This window comes from Oncorhynchus clarkii, chromosome 3, assembly GCF_045791955.1.
Source record: "Oncorhynchus clarkii lewisi isolate Uvic-CL-2024 chromosome 3, UVic_Ocla_1.0, whole genome shotgun sequence".
Taxonomy (NCBI): Eukaryota; Metazoa; Chordata; class Actinopteri; order Salmoniformes; family Salmonidae; genus Oncorhynchus; species Oncorhynchus clarkii.
This window is the reverse complement of record NC_092149.1, coordinates 6,608,428-6,628,427: the sequence shown is the minus strand read 5'-3', so window position 1 is coordinate 6,628,427 and position 20,000 is coordinate 6,608,428. Positions and strand designations below refer to the sequence as shown.

At 44.5% G+C, this 20,000-nt stretch overlaps 1 protein-coding gene across 2 annotated transcripts in view; it reads left to right on the top strand.

Annotated features, from left to right (window-relative positions):
* LOC139405678 (oxysterol binding protein-like 3b) overlaps window positions 1–20,000 on the top strand; it is a 127,890-nt gene that overhangs the window by 100,671 nt on the left and 7,219 nt on the right. For both annotated transcript variants that reach the window (XM_071148097.1, XM_071148096.1), the window contains 9 exons: window positions 372–509; window positions 1,780–1,870; window positions 2,066–2,190; window positions 3,737–3,856; window positions 7,678–7,815; window positions 7,936–7,999; window positions 10,728–10,806; window positions 11,920–12,064; window positions 13,669–13,813. In XM_071148097.1, coding sequence (XP_071004198.1) covers window positions 372–509; window positions 1,780–1,870; window positions 2,066–2,190; window positions 3,737–3,856; window positions 7,678–7,815; window positions 7,936–7,999; window positions 10,728–10,806; window positions 11,920–12,064; window positions 13,669–13,813 — 1,045 coding nt within the window. The remainder of the gene's footprint in view (window positions 1–371; window positions 510–1,779; window positions 1,871–2,065; window positions 2,191–3,736; window positions 3,857–7,677; window positions 7,816–7,935; window positions 8,000–10,727; window positions 10,807–11,919; window positions 12,065–13,668; window positions 13,814–20,000) is intronic.

Here is a 20,000-nt window from a genome sequence, read left to right as displayed (position 1 = left end):
AACCTAGCTGAATTCATCTGAGCCTAAACCTAGCTGAATTTATCTGAGCCTAAACCTAGCTGAATTCATCTGAGCCTAAACCTAGCTGAATTAATCTGAGCCTAAACCTAGCTGAATTAATCTGAGCCTAAACCTAGCTGAATTCATCTGAGCCTAAACCTAGCTGAATTCATCTGAGCCTAAACCTCGTTGAATTAATCTGAGCCTAAACCTAACTGAATTAATCTGAGCCTAAACCTAGCTGAATTAATCTGAGCCTAAACCTAGCTGAATTAATCTGAGCCTAAACCTAGCTGAATTAATCAGAGCCTAAACCTAGCTGAATTAATCTGAGCCTAAACCTAACTGACATTATGTTCTCCTCTTATTAGAAGCAAGACTCCACCGATGGATCCCACCCCCTAGTTCACCAGGCATCCAATGAGAGCAGAGCGTCCATCACAGAGTCTCTGTCAGAGTTCTTCGATGCTCAGGAGGTTCTACTGTCTGCCAGCTCCTCAGAAAACGAGGTCAGTGTCTGACTGGGCTGCTCTCTCTCTCTCTGCTGTTGAAACCAGTCAATACTGGAGGAGGAGAGGAGGAGGGAGCGGGAGGAGGAAGGAGGGGTGGAGGGATAGGAGGACAGGGAGGGAGGATCGGGGAGGAGAAGGAGGAAGAGGAGCAAGGGGAGGCTACGGGGTGGGAGGGGGATGAGGAGGGGGATGAGGAGAGAGGATGAGGAGGAGAGGGAGGAAGATGAGGAGGGAGGATGAGGATAGAGGAGGGAGGGGGATGAGGAGGGAGGAGGGAGGGGAATGAGGACTGAGCGGAAGGAGGGGGGGAATGAGGAGGGAGGAGGATGAGGAGAGAGGAGGAAAGAGAGGAGGGAGGGGGATGAGGAGGGAGGAGGAGAGAGAGAAGGGAGGGTGATGAGGAGGATGAGGAGAGAGAGGAGGGAGGGGGATGAGGAGGGAGGAGGAAAGAGATGAGGGAGGGGGATGAGGAGGGAGGAGGAGAGAGAGAGAGGAGGAAAGAACGGAGGGAGGGGAATGAGGAGGGAGGAGGAGAGAGAGAGAGGAGGAAAGAGAGGAGGGAGGGGGATGAGGAGGGAGGAGGAGAGAGAGAGGAGGAAAGAGAGGAGGGAGGGGGATGAGAAGGGAGGAGGAGAGAGAGAGGAGGAAAGAGAGGAGGGAGGGGGATGAGAAGGGAGGAGGAGAGAGAGAGGAGGAAAGAGAGGAGGGAGGGGGATGAGGAGGGAGGAGGAGAGAGAGAGGAGGAAAGAGAGGAGGGAGGGGGATGAGGAGGGAGGAGGAGAAAGAGAGGAGTAACAGACAGAGAACTAGAGGATGCTTTGTCTGGACAAACTTCTGGCTTCAGACTTAATGAGGCACCTCCAGTAAGAGCTCTGAGCTACAGGACATGTTCCGTATGTTTTCTTTTCCTGTGTGAAAGTTAATTACCCCCATCTAAAAATAACATACCCTTACTGCAGAGAGGAGAGGAGCTGAGGTGTACATTAGTCAGTGTCTTCTCTGGGACCGACCGGCTCCCTCCCCCTCCGTTCTCAAACCCACTGACTGCATCCCAAATGGCATCCTATTCCCTATTTAGGGCACCATTTTGACCAGGACCCATGGTGAATAGGGCACCATTTAGGATGTTTCCATATGTTGTGACAGGATATTGAAAGGGACCTGACAGCTTCCTGTTTCCTGGTTCTCGCATCTCTCAGGTGGGAGCTGTAAAAAAAGGTATATTTGACCACTAATGATAATCTGGGATTTATTCTTTATCCTGCAGGCCTCTGATGATGACTCATACATCAGTGACAACGTCAGCGACAACATCTCCATGGACAACTTCAGCAACGAGACGGAGAGACCTAACTCGGGTAAGGGGACACTTTACCATGTGTGTTTCAAGTGGCGCCCTATTCCCAGTATAATGCACTCCTGTTGACCGGGGCTCATAGCTCTGTTCAACACTGGTACAATAGGGTCTAATTTGGGACTTGTTTTCCTGGTTACGTATTGACATACAGTAGTTATGACCACTAATATCCTGATCATAACCCTCCACCCTCCAGGCTGTGAAGAGAACGGGGCCCTTCTGAGAAGACGCAGGTCGTGCCTCCCGTCGGCCAGCCCTAACACCAGTAACATCAGTCTATGGAACATCCTTAAGAACAACATAGGGAAAGACCTCTCCAAGGTATCCATGGACTTATAGCTTTATTTCTGTCAACTTTGTTGGTTTATTTCTGTCAACTGTGTTGGTTTATTTCTGTCAACTGTGTTGGTTTATTTCTGTCAATGGTGTTGTTTTATTTCTGTCAACTGTGTTGGTTTATTTCTGTCAACTGTGTTGGTTTATTTCTGTCAACTGTGTTGGTTTATTTCTGTCTACTGTGTTGGCTTATTTCTGTCAACTGTGTTGGTTTATTTCTGTCAACTGTGTTGGTTTATTTCTGTCTACTGTGTTGGTTTATTTCTGTCAACTGTGTTGGTTTATTTCTGTCAACTGTGTTGGTTTATTTCTGTCTCCTGTGTTGGTTTATTTCTGTCTCCTGTGTTGGTTTATTTCTGTCTCCTGTGTTGGTTTATTTCTGTCAATGGTGTTGGTTTATTTCTGTCTCCTGTGTTGGTTTATTTCTGTCTCCTGTGTTGGTTTATTTCTGTCTCCTGTGTTGGTTTATTTCTGTCAATGGTGTTGGTTTATTTCTGTCTCCTGTGTTGGTTTATTTCTGTCTCCTGTGTTGGTTTATTTCTGTCTCCTGTGTTGGTTTATTTCTGTCTATTATGTTGGTTTATTTCTGTCTCCTGTGTTGGTTTATTTCTGTCTCCTGTGTTGGTTTATTTCTGTCTACTGTGTTGGTTTATTTCTGTCTCCTGTGTTGGTTTATTTCTGTCTCCTGTGTTGGTTTATTTCTGTCTCCTGTGTTGGCTTATTTCTGTCTCCTGTGTTGGTTTATTTCTGTCTATTGTGTTGGTTTATTTCTGTCTCCTGTGTTGGTTTATTTCTGTCTCCTGTGTTGGTTTATTTCTGTCTCCTGTGTTGGTTTATTTATGTCAACTGTGTTGGTTTATTTCTGTCTCCTGTGTTGGTTTATTTATGTCTCCTGTGTTAGTTTATTTCTGTCTATTGTGTTGGTTTATTAATGTCAACTGTGTTGGTTTATTTCTGTCTCCTGTGTTGGTTTATTTCTGTCTCCTGTGTTAGTTTATTTCTGTCTATTGTGTTGGTTTATTTCTGTCTCCTGTGTTGGTTTATTTCTGTCTCCTGTGTTGGTTTATTTCTGTCTCCTGTGTTGGTTTATTTCTGTCAACTGTGTTGGTTTATTTCTGTCTCCTGTGTTGGTTTATTTCTGTCTCCTGTGTTGGTTTATTTCTGTCTATTATGTTGGTTTATTTCTGTCTCCTGTGTTGGTTTATTTCTGTCTACTGTGTTGGTTTATTTCTGTCTATTGTGTTGGGTTATTTCTGTCTATTATGTTGGTTTATTTCTGTCTCCTGTGTTGGTTTATTTCTGTCTACTGTGTTGGTTTATTTCTCTCTACTGTGTTGGTTTTTAGTTGTGTTTGTGATTTGTCTCTGCCTACGTAGAGCTCTAAACATTACTAAATGTCTTATTATTTTACTTACATTATTCTATTTGGTTTACGTGACATTATTACATAATCACTACATTTGTTTTCTTATGAAGGTGACCAAATCTAGCTTTGTGATTGCTGTGTAAATGTGTTCTAATGATTATTCAGGTGGCTATGCCTGTTCAGCTGAACGAGCCCCTCAACACCCTGCAGAGACTGTGTGAGGAGCTGGAGTACAGCGAGCTGCTGGACAGAGCTGCTAACACACAGGACCCCTTTGAACGCATGGTGAGAGGGGATGTGTACACACACACACACACACACACACACACACACACACACACACACACACACACACACACACACACACACACACTGGACTCCTTTGAACGCATGGTGAGAGGGGATGTGTACACACACACACACACACACACACACACACACACACACACACACACACACACACACACTGGACTCCTTTGAGGGTATGGAGAGAGAATATGCTCTAAATACACACACACTGACATAGTACCACTTTCACAACGGGACCCGCACACATACACACACCGATCAGATTCACACATCTGAGCACACAAGACCCCTTCTGCACAAATGGTGAAGAATACACACTCTCCACGGTAGTGCTGTAATGTCCTATGGACATTTGAGGAGAAATTACATTTCATTCCCACTGGCTAGATCCTGATTGGACACTTCGGCTGTAGCCAGTAGTGTGCCTCGGCTCGCTCCGTTTTAAATTTCTTGGTACAAATGATCTGTTTGGTTTTCTGCTTTTGTGCATATAATTGTTTATCGGCAATTGTATATGACTACTAAAATGGATTGAGGATTTAGGATCGGTAATAAATCTGTGTGGAATATATTTCCTGCAGAGCGTTTGTTCCATTTGAAATGATGAATGTGTGTTACCAGCTGCAGTAGCTCAGTGTGAAGGACCAGAACTAGACCCACAGCTTCCAGACTCCCCGACCAATAGAAGTTGAGTGGAGTTTGTCAGTTTGTCAGAGAGGTGGGCGTCATAGCGATGATACATGAGGTGAACTAGAGAAAAGGGCAGAGGTGTCAGTAAATACATCCTGCGTTCCAAATGGCTCCCTATACCCATTAAGGCTCTGGTCAAAAGTAGTGCACTTGGGAGTAGGGTGCTATTTGGGATGCAGCCTGTATTTATTGACACCTCAGCCCTCTTCTCTAGTTCACCTCATGGATCATCGCTATGATTGTGTGTTCTCTTCCTCCTCTTACTGCATTATCAGCAGGCAGAGCCAAACATCAATCAACAGCTAGGCATTAGTTACAGACAGAGGTACAGTAATGCTACATCAATCAACAGCTAGGCATTAATTACAGACAGAGGTACAGTAATGCTACATCAATCAATAGCTAGGCATTAGTTACAGACAGAGGTACAGTAATGCTACATCAATCAATAGCTAGGCATTAGTTACAGACAGAGGTACAGTAATGCTACATCAATCAATAGCTAGGCATTAGTTACAGACAGAGGTACAGTAATGCTACATCAATCAATAGCTAGGCATTAGTTACAGACAGAGGTACAGTAATGCTACATCAATCAATAGCTAGGCATTAGTTACAGACAGAGGTACAGTAATGCTACATCAATCAATAGCTAGGCATTAGTTACAGACAGAGGTACAGTAATGCTACATTAATCAATAGCTAAGCATTAGTTACAGACAGAGGTACAGTACTTGTGTTAGTTTAATTACAACCTGCTCCCAAACCCAGTCCTCCTTGCCCCCCCCTGTGTGCACTTTTAGTTTTTTTCCCAGGCACTACACAGCGGATTCAAACAACCAACTCATCATCAAGCTCAGATTATTTGAATCAGCTCTATGGTGCAAGGGTAATGACTAAATGTACGCTTCTTGGTGTCCCCAGGACTTAGTTTGGGAAACACTGATTTAACACAACTGACGCAATTACGCATGGTTTTAGTTCTCGGGTTTCCGAGATTACCACAGGTGTGAAGGACTGTATCATCAGCATACATGCAGGTGTCCACTCCCTTTCACATAGAAGAAAGGTTGTTGATGTAGAGGCTGAATGATAAGGACCTAGGATGGAGCCCTGGGGCTCTTCAGGGATGCACCTCATTGGTACAGCTCAGTACATATACTCATATGGTAGATGACATCACACAGTTCTTGAAGATTTCTGAAAAACCTGGGAATTTTGCAACTATCATCTGTGTTAAAGAGGAGAGGTAGCAGTCAGCTGAAGACAGCTCTAATCTGTGTTGAAGAGGAGAGGCAGCTGAAGACAGCTCTAATCTGTGTTGAAGAGGAGAGGCAGCTGAAGACAACTCTAATCTGTGTTGAAGAGGAGAGGCAGCTGAAGACAGCTCTAATCTGTGTTGAAGAGGAGAGGCAGCTGAAGACAACTCTAATCTGTGTTGAAGAGGAGAGGCAGCTGAAGACAGCTCTAATCTGTGTTGAAGAGGAGAGGCAGCTGAAGACAACTCTAATCTGTGTTGAAGAGGAGAGGCAGCTGAAGACAGCTCTAATCTGTGTTGAAGAGGAGAGGAAGCTGAAGACAGCTCTAATCTGTGTTGAAGAGGAGAGGCAGCTGAAGACAGCTCTAATCTGTGTTGAAGAGGAGAGGCAGTTGAAGACAGCTCTAATCTGTGTTGAACAGGAGAGGAAGCTGAAGACAGCTCTAATCTGTGTTGAAGAGGAGAGGAAGCTGAAGACAGCTCTAATCTGTGTTGAAAATAAGAGGCGAGGCAGCTGAAGACAGCTCTAATCTGTGTTGAAGAGGAGAGGCAGCTGAAGACAGCTCTAATCTGTGTTGAAGAGGAGAGGCAGCTGAAGACAGCTCTAATCTGTGTTGAAGAGGAGAGGAAGCTGAAGACAGCTCTAATCTGTGTTGAAGAGGAGAGGAAGCTGAAGACAGCTCTAATCTGTGTTGAAAATAAGAGGCGAGGCAGCTGAAGACAGCTCTAATCTGTGTTGAAGAGGAGAGGCAACTGAAGACAGCTCTAATCTGTGTTGAAGAGAAGAGGCAACTGAAGACAGCTCTAATCTGTGTTGAAGAGGACAGGCAGCTGAAGACAGCTGTCCCATCAGGGTCTTTGTGGAGTGGAGGAGATGGTGATGATGAGTGCTTTTTCCCCTGGCCCAGTGTGGCCTATCAGAGGGGACATCCAGATCCAGACAGCATCCACTCAGCCAGCCAGCCATTCTGTCTTCCTCTCAAATGACACCCTATTCCATATGGGCCCTGATTAAAAGTAGTGCACTAAATTGAGTTCCATTTGGACACAGCCTCTCCCATTCAGTTTCACATTACTGAGGTCATCAGGCCCATTCTACTCAAATGGAGAGGAAATTATTTACGTTTTATTCATTTAACTAGAAAAGTCAGTTAAGAACAAATTCTCATTTACAATGACCAAACCCTAACCCGAATGACACTGGGCCAATTGTGCGCCGCCCTATGGGACTCCCAATCACGGCCTGTTGTGATACAGCCTGGAATTGAACCAGGGTCTGTAGTGACACCACTAGCACTGAGATGCTGCACCACTCGGGAGCCCAATGATATCTGTATATGTGGGAAATGGACTGGGAATTTCACCAGCAATGATCAGATGTTAGAATGAAGGGTTATATAATGGTCCATTGGACACAAACTCACTACAAACAGTTCTCCTGCGGACCCCCAGGGGTAATTATGGTGGGACAACCTCTTATCTCATAGAGACGTACCAGAGGGCTCATCTCCGGCTCGGGTCATCTTTGGACAATGGAGATAGCACAGACAGCGCCATTGAGGGCTGAAACAGGCTTTGAGGCGAGTCCTCTATCCAACTCTATGGTTCCCACTTTGCACTTTCTGTCATCCATAAAAACTGTCATAATGTCATTCTTGGGTTGATCTGTGTTTTGACTCACTAACTACTGTCCGTGTGTGTGTGTGTGTGTGTGTGTGTGTGTGTGTGTGTGTGTGTGTGTGTCTGTCTGTGGTTATCCTGCTCAAGTGTTACGGATGATGGAATGTGCTGATGACTGATACTTGAACAGAGGAGTAATGAACTGACCGGTGCTGTTAACTGTCTGTAGGTGTACATAGCCACGTTTGCAGTGTCGGGGTACGCGTCCAGCTACCACCGAGCGGGAGGGAAGCCCTTCAACCCGGTCCTGGGGGAGACCTATGAGTGTGACCGCCCCGACAAGGGCCTCCGATTTGTAGCAGAACAGGTACTGTACACAGACCCACATGTCCTAAATATGACCTGGAAGTATTTGTCCCACATCTGAAGAATTCATAGGGTTTGATCCATCAAGTACAAGCCTGACATTCTTTATATCTGTTCTCAGGTCAGCCATCACCCACCTATATCAGCATGCCACGCTGACTCTAAAAACTACATGTTCTGGCAAGGTAAGTCAACACCATGGTCCTCTACAAACTATTACCCTTTCACCTGATACACATCCTTCCACCTAATACTCACTCTTTCACCTGATACTCACCCTTTCACCTGATACTCACCCTTTCACCTGATACTCACCATTTCACCTGATACTCACCCTTTCACCTGATATTCACCCTTTCACCTGATACTCACCCTTTCACCTGATATTCACCCTTTCACCTGATACTCACCCTTTCACCTGATACTCACCCTTTCACCTGATACTCACCCTTTCACCTGATATTCACCCTTTCACCTGATACTCACCCTTTCACCTGATATTCACCCTTTCACCTGATATTCACCCTTTCATCTGATACTCACCCTTTCACCTGATACTCACCCTTTCACCTGATACTCACCCTTTCACCTGATATTCACCCTTTCACCTGATATTCACCCTTTCACCTGATACTCACCATTTCATCTGATATCCACCCTTTCACCTGATATTCACCCTTTCACCTGATACACACCCTTTCACCTGATACTCACCTGTACACATAATACTCACCCTTTCACCTGATGCACACCCTTTCACCTGATACACACCCTTTCAACTGACACTCACCCTTTCACCCGATACTCACCCTTTCACCTGATACTCACCCTTTCACCTGATATTCACCCTTTCACCTGATACTCACCCTTTCACCTGATACACACCCTTTCACCTGATACTCACCCTTTCACCTGATACACACCCTTTCACCTGATACACACCCTTTCACCTGATACACACCTTTTCACCTGATACTCACCCTTTCACCTGATACTCACCCTTTCAACTGATACACACTCTTTCACCTGACACAGACACTGGGTCATAATAACTAGGGGCAAGAGATTTTCCTGACCACGCGGATCACTGGTCTTTTAGCTATTACAGCTAGTCTAAAGCTGGAGGCCCTAACCAACCATACCAGCTATTAGTCTAAAGCTGGAGTCCCTAACCAACCATACCAGCTATTAGTCTAAAGCTGGAGGCCCTAACCAACCATACCAGCTATTAGTCTAAAGCTGGAGTCCCTAACCAACCATACCAGCTATTAGTCTAAAGCTGGAGGCCCTAACCAACCATACCAGCTATTAGTCTAAAGCTGGAGTCCCTAACCAACCATACCAGCTATTAGTCTAAAGCTGGAGGCCCTAACCAACCATACCAGCTATTAGTCTAAAGCTGGAGGCCCTAACCAACCATACCAGCTATTAGTCTAAAGCTGGAGTCCCTAACCAACCATACCAGCTATTAGTCTAACGCTGGAGGCCCTAACCAACCATACCAGCTATGAGTCTAAAGCTGGAGGCCCTAACCAACCATACCAGTTGTTAGTCTAAAGCTGGAGGCTCTAACCAACCATACCATCTATTAGTCTAAAGCTGGAGTCCCTAACCAACCATACCAGCTATTACAGCTAGTCTAAAGCTGGAGTCCCTAACCAACCATACCAGCTATTAGTCTAAAGCTGGAGTCCCTAACCAACCAAACCAGCTATTAGTCTAAAGTTGGAGGCCCTAACCAACCATACCAGCTATTAGTCTAAAGTTGGAGTCCCTAACCAACCATACCAGCTATGAGTCTAAAGCTGGAGGCCCTAACCAACCATACCAGCTATTAGTCTAAAGCTGGAGGCCTAACCAACCATACCAGCATATAGTCTAAAGCTGGAGTCCCTAACCAACCATACCAGCTATTAGTCTAACGCTGGAGGCCCTAACCAACCATACCAGCTATGAGTCTAAAGCTGGAGGCCCTAACCAACCATACCAGTTGTTAGTCTAAAGCTGGAGGCTCTAACCAACCATACCATCTATTAGTCTAAAGCTGGAGTCCCTAACCAACCATACCAGCTATTACAGCTAGTCTAAAGCTGGAGTCCCTAACCAACCATACCAGCTATTAGTCTAAAGCTGGAGTCCCTAACCAACCATACCAGCTATTAGTCTAAAGCTGGAGGCCCTAACCAACCATACCAGCTATTCCAGCTAGTCTAAAGCTGGAGGCCCTAACCAACCATACCAGCTATTATTCTAAAGCTGGAGGCCCTAACCAACCATACCAGCTATTAGTCTAAATCTGGAGGCCCTAACCAACCATACCAGCTATTAGTCTAAAGCTGGAGGCCCTAACCAACCATACCAGCTATTAGTCTAAAGCTGGAGTCCCTAACCAACCATACCAGCTATTAGTTTAAAGCTGGAGGCCCTAATCAACCATACCAGCTATTAGTCTAAAGCTGGAGGCCCTAACCAACCATATCAGCTATTAGTCTAAAGCTGGAGGCCCTAACCAACCATACCAGCTATTAGTCTAAAGCTGGAGGCCCTAACCAACCATACCAGCTATTAGTCTAAAGCTGGAGGCCCTAACCAACCATATCAGCTATTAGTCTAAAGCTGGAGGCCCTAACCAACCATACCAGCTATTAGTCTAAAGCTGGAGGCCCTAACCAACCATACCAGCTATTAGTCTAAAGCTGGAGGCCCTAACCAACCATACCAGCTATTAGTCTAAAGCTGGAGGCCCTAACCAACCATACCAGCTATTAGTCTAAAGCTGGAGGCCCTAACCAACCATACCAGCTATTAGTCTAACGCTGGAGGCCCTAACCAACCATACCAGCTATTAGTCTAAAGGGGCTGTTCCTCTTGGATGCACTAACCTTGCTGTTGTCTTTCCTGTGATGTCTTTAGACATGAGGTGGAAAAACAAGTTCTGGGGGAAGTCTATGGAAATAGTTCCTGTGGGCACCACCCATGTGATGATGCCAGGGTGAGTCCTTTACGGTCCCTCTCAATCTCACTCTACCTGGCCACCCTTACTGACCAACTAGCCACTACATCCATGGTCCAACCAGACCACCCTTACTGACCAACTAGTCACTACATCCATGGTCCAACCAGACCCCCCAAACCTGTTTGTCAATGTCACTCAAATAGATAATAGACTGATAATAGACTGATAACAGACTGATAACAGACTGATAACAGACTGATAATAGCCTGATAACAGACTGATAACAGACTGATAACAGACTGATAACAGGCTGATAATAGACTGATAACAGACTGATAGTAGACTGATAACAGACTGATAATAGACTGATAACAGACTGATAACAGACGGATAATAGACTGATAACAGACCGGTAACAGACCGATAATAGACTGATAACAGACTGATAGTAGACTGATAACAGACTGATAACAGACTGATAATAGACTGATAACAGACTGATAACAGACTGATAATAGACTGATAATAGACTGATAACAGACTGATAACAGACTGATAATAGACTGATAACCGACTGATAATAGACTGATAACAGACGGATAACAGACGGATAACAGACTGATAACAGACTGATAATAGACTGATAATAGACTGATAACAGACTGATAATAGACTGATAACCGACTGATAATAGACTGATAACAGACGGATAACAGACTGATAACAGACTGATAATAGACTGATAATAGACTGATAATAGACTGATAACAGACTGATAACAGACTGATAACAGACTGATAACAGACTGATAATAGACTGATAACAGACTGATAACAGACTGATAACAGACGGATAACAGACGGATAACAGACTGATAACAGACTGATAATAGACTGATAATAGACTGATAACAGACTGATAACAGACTGATAATAGAATGATAATAGACTGATAATACTGATAATAGACTGATAATAGACTGATAAACTTATTTAATTCTATTAAACGTACATCTTATCTCATGCACACACACACACACACACACACACACACACACACACACACACACACACACACACACACACACACACACACACACATACACTGAAACACAAACATATTGTGACATGCCCTCTCCCCGTCCTGCAGGTTGGGGGACCACTATGAGTGGAACAAGGTCACGTCCTGCATCCACAACATCCTGAGTGGGCAGCGCTGGATAGAACACTACGGAGAGATCTCCATCAGGAACACCAGCACTGATATCTGCCAGTGTAAGGTCACCTTCATCAAGGTGAGAGACGGGGGGTGTGTGTGGGGGTGTATGTGTATAAACCGGAGGGGATATTCCACCTGTTTAACCTGATATTTAGAGCAGTCAGTATCTGGGTGTGTGAGTCCCCCCTGGCCGTGGCAGTAATAAAGCTGCTTTTCAGTGAGAGATATCCAGCCACTCTCCAATCTAACTGGACACTGGAAAGCTGCAAGCTGAGTGGAAATGCTTCTTTATAAGTGATGCGGGTTGGTGAAAGGGTTGTTAAAAGCTTAAATCAGTCTAAATTGTGTTCCACACACACACACACACACACACCCTGTGCATGGCCTTCCCCCTGAATGAACAACAACACCATGCATCTCTGCGTTTTGAAGTTGAACTTCGTAGAGCCCATTCCAAAAGCTGACAGGTAATTGGTGTTCGTCTCTGAGGAGTTGAAAGGTCTACTGCAGTGTAGAAGGATGCCAGGTCAAGACATGTAGGAGCTCATTATACAATATAACCTCTCCTGTCCTGTCCTGTCCTTTTTCCTCTCCTCTCCTCTCCCCTCTCCTGTCCTCTACTGTCCTGTCCTCTCCTCTCTCCTGTCCTCTCCTGTCCTGTCCTGTCATCTACGGTGCTGTCCTCTCCTCTTTCCTCTCTCCTCTCCACTCTCCCCTCTCCTCTCTCATCTCTCCTCGCACCCCTCTCCTCTCTCCTGTCCTCTACGGTGCTGTCCTCTACGGTGCTGTCCTCTCCTCTTTCCTCTCTCCTCTCCACTCTCCCCTCTCCTCTCTCATCTCTCCCCTCTACCCTGTCCCCTCTTTCCTCTCTCATCTCTCTCCTCTCATCTCTCCTCTCACCCCTCTCATCTCTCCTGTCCTGTCCTCTACGATGCTGTCCTGTCCTCTTTCCTCTCTCCTCTCCCCTCTCCTGTCCTCTACTGTCCTGTCCTGTCCTCTCTCCTGTCCTGTCCTCTACGGTGCTGTCCTCTCCTCTTTCCTGTCTCCTCTCCACTCTCCCCTCTCCTCTCTCATCTCTCATCTCTACCCCCTCTCCTCTCCCCACTCCTCTTTCCCCTCTCCCCTCTACCCTGTCCCCTCTTTCCTCTCTCATCTCTCTCCTCTCATCTCTCCTCTCACCCCTCTCATCTCTCTTCTTTCCTCTCTCATCTCTCTCCTTTCTCCTCTCCTCTCTTCTCCTGTCTCCTCATGTCCTCAGTGGTTCTCATTGTAAACTACTGTACTCTACTGGTTCAGCATGTTGCGTTTTAACATAGATAACTCAACACTGCCATCTACTGGCTGGTATATGAAGATGAAAATAAAGATCTATTATGACTCATAGATCAGAGTGACAGACAAACTAAACCTGAGAACTATTAAATAAGATGAATTTAGGGGCTGTCCCCAATGGAACCCTATTCCCTATACACTCTTAGAAAAAGGGTTCTTCAGCTTTCCCCATAGGAGAACCCTTTTTGGTTCCAGGTAGAATCCTTTTTGGTTCCAGGTAGAATCCTTTTTGGTTCCAGGTAGAATCCTTTTTGGTTCCAGGTAGAATCCTTTTTGGTTCCAGGTTGCAATATTTTGGCCAGGGCTTGATATTCAATAACAATGTTATGCATTCCTCCCTGTGTACAGGCCAAGTACTGGAACTCGAGTGTTAACGAGGTGGAGGGCACCATCACAGACCACAAGGGGAAGGTCATCCACAGACTGTTTGGGAAGTGGAACGAGGGGGTGTACTGTGGAGACCCACCCTCTGCCACCTGCATCTGGAGAGCCAGTATGTATGATTGTAATAACAGCCTGAACCTGTTATACTGAGCCCAGTGTCTTGACCTACACATGCTACAGATCAGGGCTTTACATGTTTAGCCCATCGGTTGGTAGTATTCATACTTTTCTTATCCGTACAGTTGATTTTTAAATGATCTCTTTATCTTGATTTCTACTAGTAGATACAGTTCAGACCCCTTGTGTCTATATCTTGATTTCTACTAGTAGATACAGTTCAGCACCCCTTGTGTCTATATCTTGATTTCTACTAGTAGATACAGTTCAGACCTCTTGTGTCTTTATCTTGATTTATACTAGTAGATACAGTTCAGACCCCTTGTGTCTTTATCTTGATTTCTACTAGTAGATACAGTTCAGACCCCTTGTGTCTATATCTTGATTTCTACTAGTAGATACAGTTCAGACCCCTTGTGTCGTTATCTTGATTTATACTAGTAGATACAGTTCAGACCCCTTGTGTCTATATCTTGATTTCTACTAGTAGATACAGTTCAGACCCCTTGTGTCTATATCTTGATTTATACTAGTAGATACAGTTCAGACCTCTTGTGTCTTTATCTTGATTTATACTAGTAGATACAGTTCAGACCCCTTGTGTCTTTATCTTGATTTCTACTAGTAGATACAGTTCAGACCCCTTGTGTCTATATCTTGATTTCTACTAGTAGATACAGTTCAGACCCCTTGTGTCTATATCTTGATTTCTACTAGTAGATACAGTTCAGACCCCTTGTGTCTATATCTTGATTTCTACAAGTAGATACAGTTCAGACCTCTTGTGTCTTTATCTTGATTTATACTAGTAGATACAGTTCAGACCCCTTGTGTCTTTATCTTGATTTCTACTAGTAGATACAGTTCAGACCCCTTGTGTCTATATCTTGATTTCTACTAGTAGATACAGTTCAGACCCCTTGTGTCTATATCTTGATTTCTACTAGTAGATACAGTTCAGACCTCTTGTGTCTTTATCTTGATTTATACTAGTAGATACAGTTCAGACCCCTTGTGTCTTTATCTTGATTTCTACTAGTAGATACAGTTCAGACCCCTTGTGTCTATATCTTGATTTCTACTAGTAGATACAGTTCAGACCCCTTGTGTCTATATCTTGATTTCTACTAGTAGATACAGTTCAGACCCCTTGTGTCTTTATCTTGATTTCTACTAGTAGATACAGTTCAGACCCCTTGTGTCTATATCTTGATTTCTACTAGTAGATACAGTTCAGACCCCTTGTGTCTATATCTTGATTTCTACAAGTAGATACAGTGCAGACCCCTTGTGTCTTTATCTTGATTTCTACAAGTAGATACAGTGCAGACCCCTTGTGTCTATATCTTGATTTCTACTAGTAGATACAGTTCAGACCCCTTGTGTCTATATCTTGATTTCTACTAGTAGATACAGTTCAGACCCCTTGTGTCTTTATCTTGATTTCTACTAGTAGATACAGTTCAGCACCCCTTGTGTCTATATCTTGATTTCTACTAGTAGATACAGTTCAGCACCCCTTGTGTCTATATCTTGATTTCTACTAGTAGATACAGTTCAGACCCCTTGTGTCTATATCTTGATTTCTACTAGTAGATACAGTTCAGACCCCTTGTGTCTTTATCTTGATTTCTACTAGTAGATACAGTTCAGACCCCTTGTGTCGTTATCTTGATTTCTACTAGTAGATACAGTTCAGACCCCTTGTGTCGTTATCTTGATTTCTACTAGTAGATACAGTGCAGACCCCTTGTGTCTTTATCTTGATTTCTACTAGTAGATACAGTTCAGACCCCTTGTGTCTATATCTTGATTTCTACTAGTAGATACAGTTCAGACCCCTTGTGTCTTTATCTTGATTTCTACTAGTAGATACAGTTCAGACCCCTTGTGTCTTTATCTTGATTTCTACAAGTAGATACAGTTCAGACCCCTTGTGTCGTTATCTTGATTTATACTAGTAGATACAGTTCAGACCCCTTGTGTCGTTATCTTGATTTATACTAGTAGATACAGTTCAGACCCCTTGTGTCTTTATCTTGATTTCTACTAGTAGATACAGTTCAGACCCCTTGTGTCTATATCTTGATTTCTACTAGTAGATACAGTTCAGACCCCTTGTGTCTATATCTTGATTTCTACTAGTAGATACAGTTCAGACCCCTTGTGTCGTTATCTTGATTTATACTAGTAGATACAGTTCAGACCCCTTGTGTCTATATCTTGATTTCTACTAGTAGATACAGTTCAGACCCCTTGTGTCTTTATCTTGATTTCTACAAGTAGATACAGTTCAGACCCCTTGTGTCTATATCTTGATTTCTACTAGTAGATACAGTTCAGACCCCTTGTGTCTATATCTTGATTTCTACAAGTAGATACAGTTCAGACCCCTTGTGTCTATATCTTGATTTCTACTAGTAGATACAGTGCAGACCCCTTGTGTCTTTATCTTGATTTCTACTAGTAGATACAGTTCAGACCCCTTGTGTCTATATCTTGATTTATACTAGTAGATACAGTGCAGACCCCTTGTGTCTATATCTTGATTTATACTAGTAGATACAGTTCAGCACCCCTTGTGTCTTTATCTTGATTTCTACTAGTAGATACAGTTCAGCACCCCTTGTGTCTTTATCTTGATTTCTACAAGTAGATACAGTGCAGACCCCTTGTGTCTATATCTTGATTTCTACTAGTAGATACAGTTCAGCACCCCTTGTGTCTTTATCTTGATTTCTACAAGTAGATACAGTTCAGACCCCTTGTCTTTTCCACATGTTGTTACGTTACAGCCTTAATCTGAAATTAATTAAATAATTTTCCCTCATTAATCTACACATAATACCCCATAATGACAAAGCAAAAACATTTTTTTTATTTTTTGTAAAAAAATGTTTTAACTGAAATATCACATAATTACTTTTCTTATCCATATAGTTTATTTTGAAATATATCACTATATCTTTATTGATACCAGTAAATATCTTAGAAAAATATGTGTCTGAAGCTAAACAATATTAATATACTGTAAGTAAGTACATCTTTACTTATGAAGTATTCCCCTATCAGAGGTGGAAAAAGTACTAAATTCTCATAAAGGTAAAGATACCGTAATAAAAGTTAAAAGTAAAAGTGTAAATCACCCAGTAAAAGTCTAGAAGTATTTGGTTCCAAATATAATTAAGTATCAAAAGTAAATGTAATTGATCAAATATACTTCTACTATACTTAAATATCAAAAGTAAATGTATAAATCATTTAAAAGTCCTTATATTAAGCAAACCAAACGGCACAATATTCTTGTTTTTTTTCTTTACGGATAGCCAGGGTGACACTCCAACACTCAGACACCATCTAAAAACAAAGCATGTGTGTTTAGTGAGTCCTCCAGATCAGAGGCAGTAGGGATGACCAGGGATGTTCTCTGTTTGGTGAGTCCCCCAGATCAGAGGCAGTAGGGATGACCAGGGATGTTCTCTGTTTAGTGAGTCCACCAGATCAGAGGCAGTAGGGATGACCAGGGATGTTTTCTGTTTAGTGAGTCCTCCAGATCAGAGGCAGTAGGGATGACCAGGGATGTTTTCTGTTTAGTGAGTCCTCCAGATCAGAGACAGTAGGGATGACCAGGGATGTTCTCTGTTTAGTGAGTCCTCCAGATCAGAGGCAGTAGGGATGACCAGGGATGTTCTCTGTTTAGTGAGTCCCCCAGATCAGAGGCAGTAGGGATGACCAGGGATGTTCTCTGTTTAGTGAGTCCTCCAGATCAGAGGCAGTAGGGATGACCAGGGATGTTCTCTGTTTAGTGAGTCCTCCAGATCAGAGGCAGTAGGGATGACCAGGGATGATCTCTGTTTAGTGAGTCCACCAGATCAGAGGCAGTAGGGATGACCAGGGATGGTCTCTGTTTAGTGAGTCCTCCAGATCAGAGGCAGTAGGGATGACCAGGGATGTTCTCTGTTTGGTGAGTCCCCCAGATCAGAGGCAGTAGGGATGACCAGGGATGTTCTCTGTTTAGTGAGTCCACCAGATCAGAGGCAGTAGGGATGACCAGGGATGGTCTCTGTTTAGTGAGTCCTCCAGATCAGAGGCAGTAGGGATGACCAGGGATGTTCTCTGTTTAGTGAGTCCCCCAGATCAGAGGCAGTAGGGATGACCAGGGATGTTCTCTGTTTAGTGAGTCCACCAGATCAGAGGCAGTAGGGATGACCAGGGATGTTCTCTGTTTAGTGAGTCCTCCAGATCAGAGGCAGTAGGGATGACCAGGGATGTTCTCTGTTTAGTGAGTCCCCCAGATCAGAGGCAGTAGGGATGACCAGGGATGTTCTCTGTTTAGTGAGTCCTCCAGATCAGAGGCAGTAGGGATGACCAGGGATGTTCTCTGAGAGTCCTCCAGATCAGAGACAGTAGGATGACCAGGGATGTTCTCTGTTTAGTGAGTCCTCCAGATCAGAGACAGTAGGATGACCAGGGATGTTTTCTGTTTAGTGAGTCCTCCAGATCAGAGACAGTAGGGATGACCAGGGATGTTCTCTGTTTAGTGAGTCCTCCAGATCAGAGGCAGTAGGGATGACCAGGGATGTTCTCTGTTTAGTGAGTCCCCCAGATCAGAGGCAGTAGGGATGACCAGGGATGTTCTCTGTTTAGTGAGTCCCCCAGATCAGAGGCAGTAGGGATGACCAGGGATGTTCTCTGTTTAGTGAGTCCACCAGATCAGAGGCAGTAGGGATGACCAGGGATGTTCTCTGTTTAGTGAGTCCTCCAGATCAGAGGCAGTAGGGATGACCAGGGATGTTCTCTGTTTAGTGAGTCCCCCAGATCAGAGGCAGTAGGGATGACCAGGGATGTTCTCTGTTTAGTGAGTCCTCCAGATCAGAGGCAGTAGGGATGACCAGGGATGTTCTCTGTTTAGTGAGTCCTCCAGATCAGAGACAGTAGGATGACCAGGGATGTTCTCTGTTTAGTGAGTCCTCCAGATCAGAGACAGTAGGATGACCAGGGATGTTTTCTGTTTAGTGAGTCCTCCAGATCAGAGACAGTAGGGATGACCAGGGATGTTCTCTGTTTAGTGAGTCCTCCAGATCAGAGGCAGTAGGGATGACCAGGGATGTTCTCTGTTTAGTGAGTCCCCCAGATCAGAGGCAGTAGGGATGACCAGGGATGTTCTCTGTTTAGTGAGTCCTCCAGATCAGAGGCAGTAGGGATGACCAGGGATGTTCTCTGTTTAGTGAGTCCTCCAGATTAGAGGCAGTAGGGATGACCAGGGATGTTCTCTGTTTAGTGAGTCCTCCAGATCAGAGGCAGTAGGGATGACCAGGGATGTTCTCTGTTTAGTGAGTCCCCCAGATTAGAGGCAGTAGGGATGACCAGGGATGTTCTCTGTTTAGTGAGTCCTCCAGATCAGAGGCAGTAGGGATGACCAGGGATGTTCTCTGTTTAGTGAGTCCCCCAGATCAGAGACAGTAGGGATGACCAGGGATGTTTTCTGTTTAGTGAGTCCTCCAGATCAGAGGCAGTAGGGATGACCAGGGATGTTCTCTGTTTAGTGAGTCCTCCAGATCAGAGGCAGTAGGGATGACCAGGGATGTTCTCTGTTTAGTGAGTCCTCCAGATCAGAGGCAGTAGGGATGACCAGGGATGTTCTCTGTTTGGTGAGTCCCCCAGATCAGAGGCAGTAGGGATGACCAGGGATGTTCTCTGTTTAGTGAGTCCTCCAGATCAGAGGCAGTAGGGATGACCAGGGATGTTCTCTGTTTAGTGAGTCCCCCAGATCAGAGGCAGTAGGGATGACCAGGGATGTTCTCTGTTTAGTGAGTCCTCCAGATCAGAGGCAGTAGGGATGACCAGTAGGGATGACCAGGGATGTTCTCTGTTTAGTGAGTCCTCCAGATCAGAGGCAGTAGGGATGACCAGTAGGGATGACCAGGGATGTTCTCTGTTTAGTGAGTCCTCCAGATCAGAGGCAGTAGGGATGACCAGGGATGTTCTCTGTTTAGTGAGTCCTCCAGATCAGAGACAGTAGGATGACCAGGGATGTTCTCTGTTTGGTGAGTCCCCCAGATCAGAGGCAGTAGGGATGACCAGGGATGTTCTCTGTTTAGTGAGTCCTCCAGATCAGAGGCAGTAGGGATGACCAGGGATGTTCTCTGTTTAGTGAGTCCTCCAGATCAGAGGCAGTA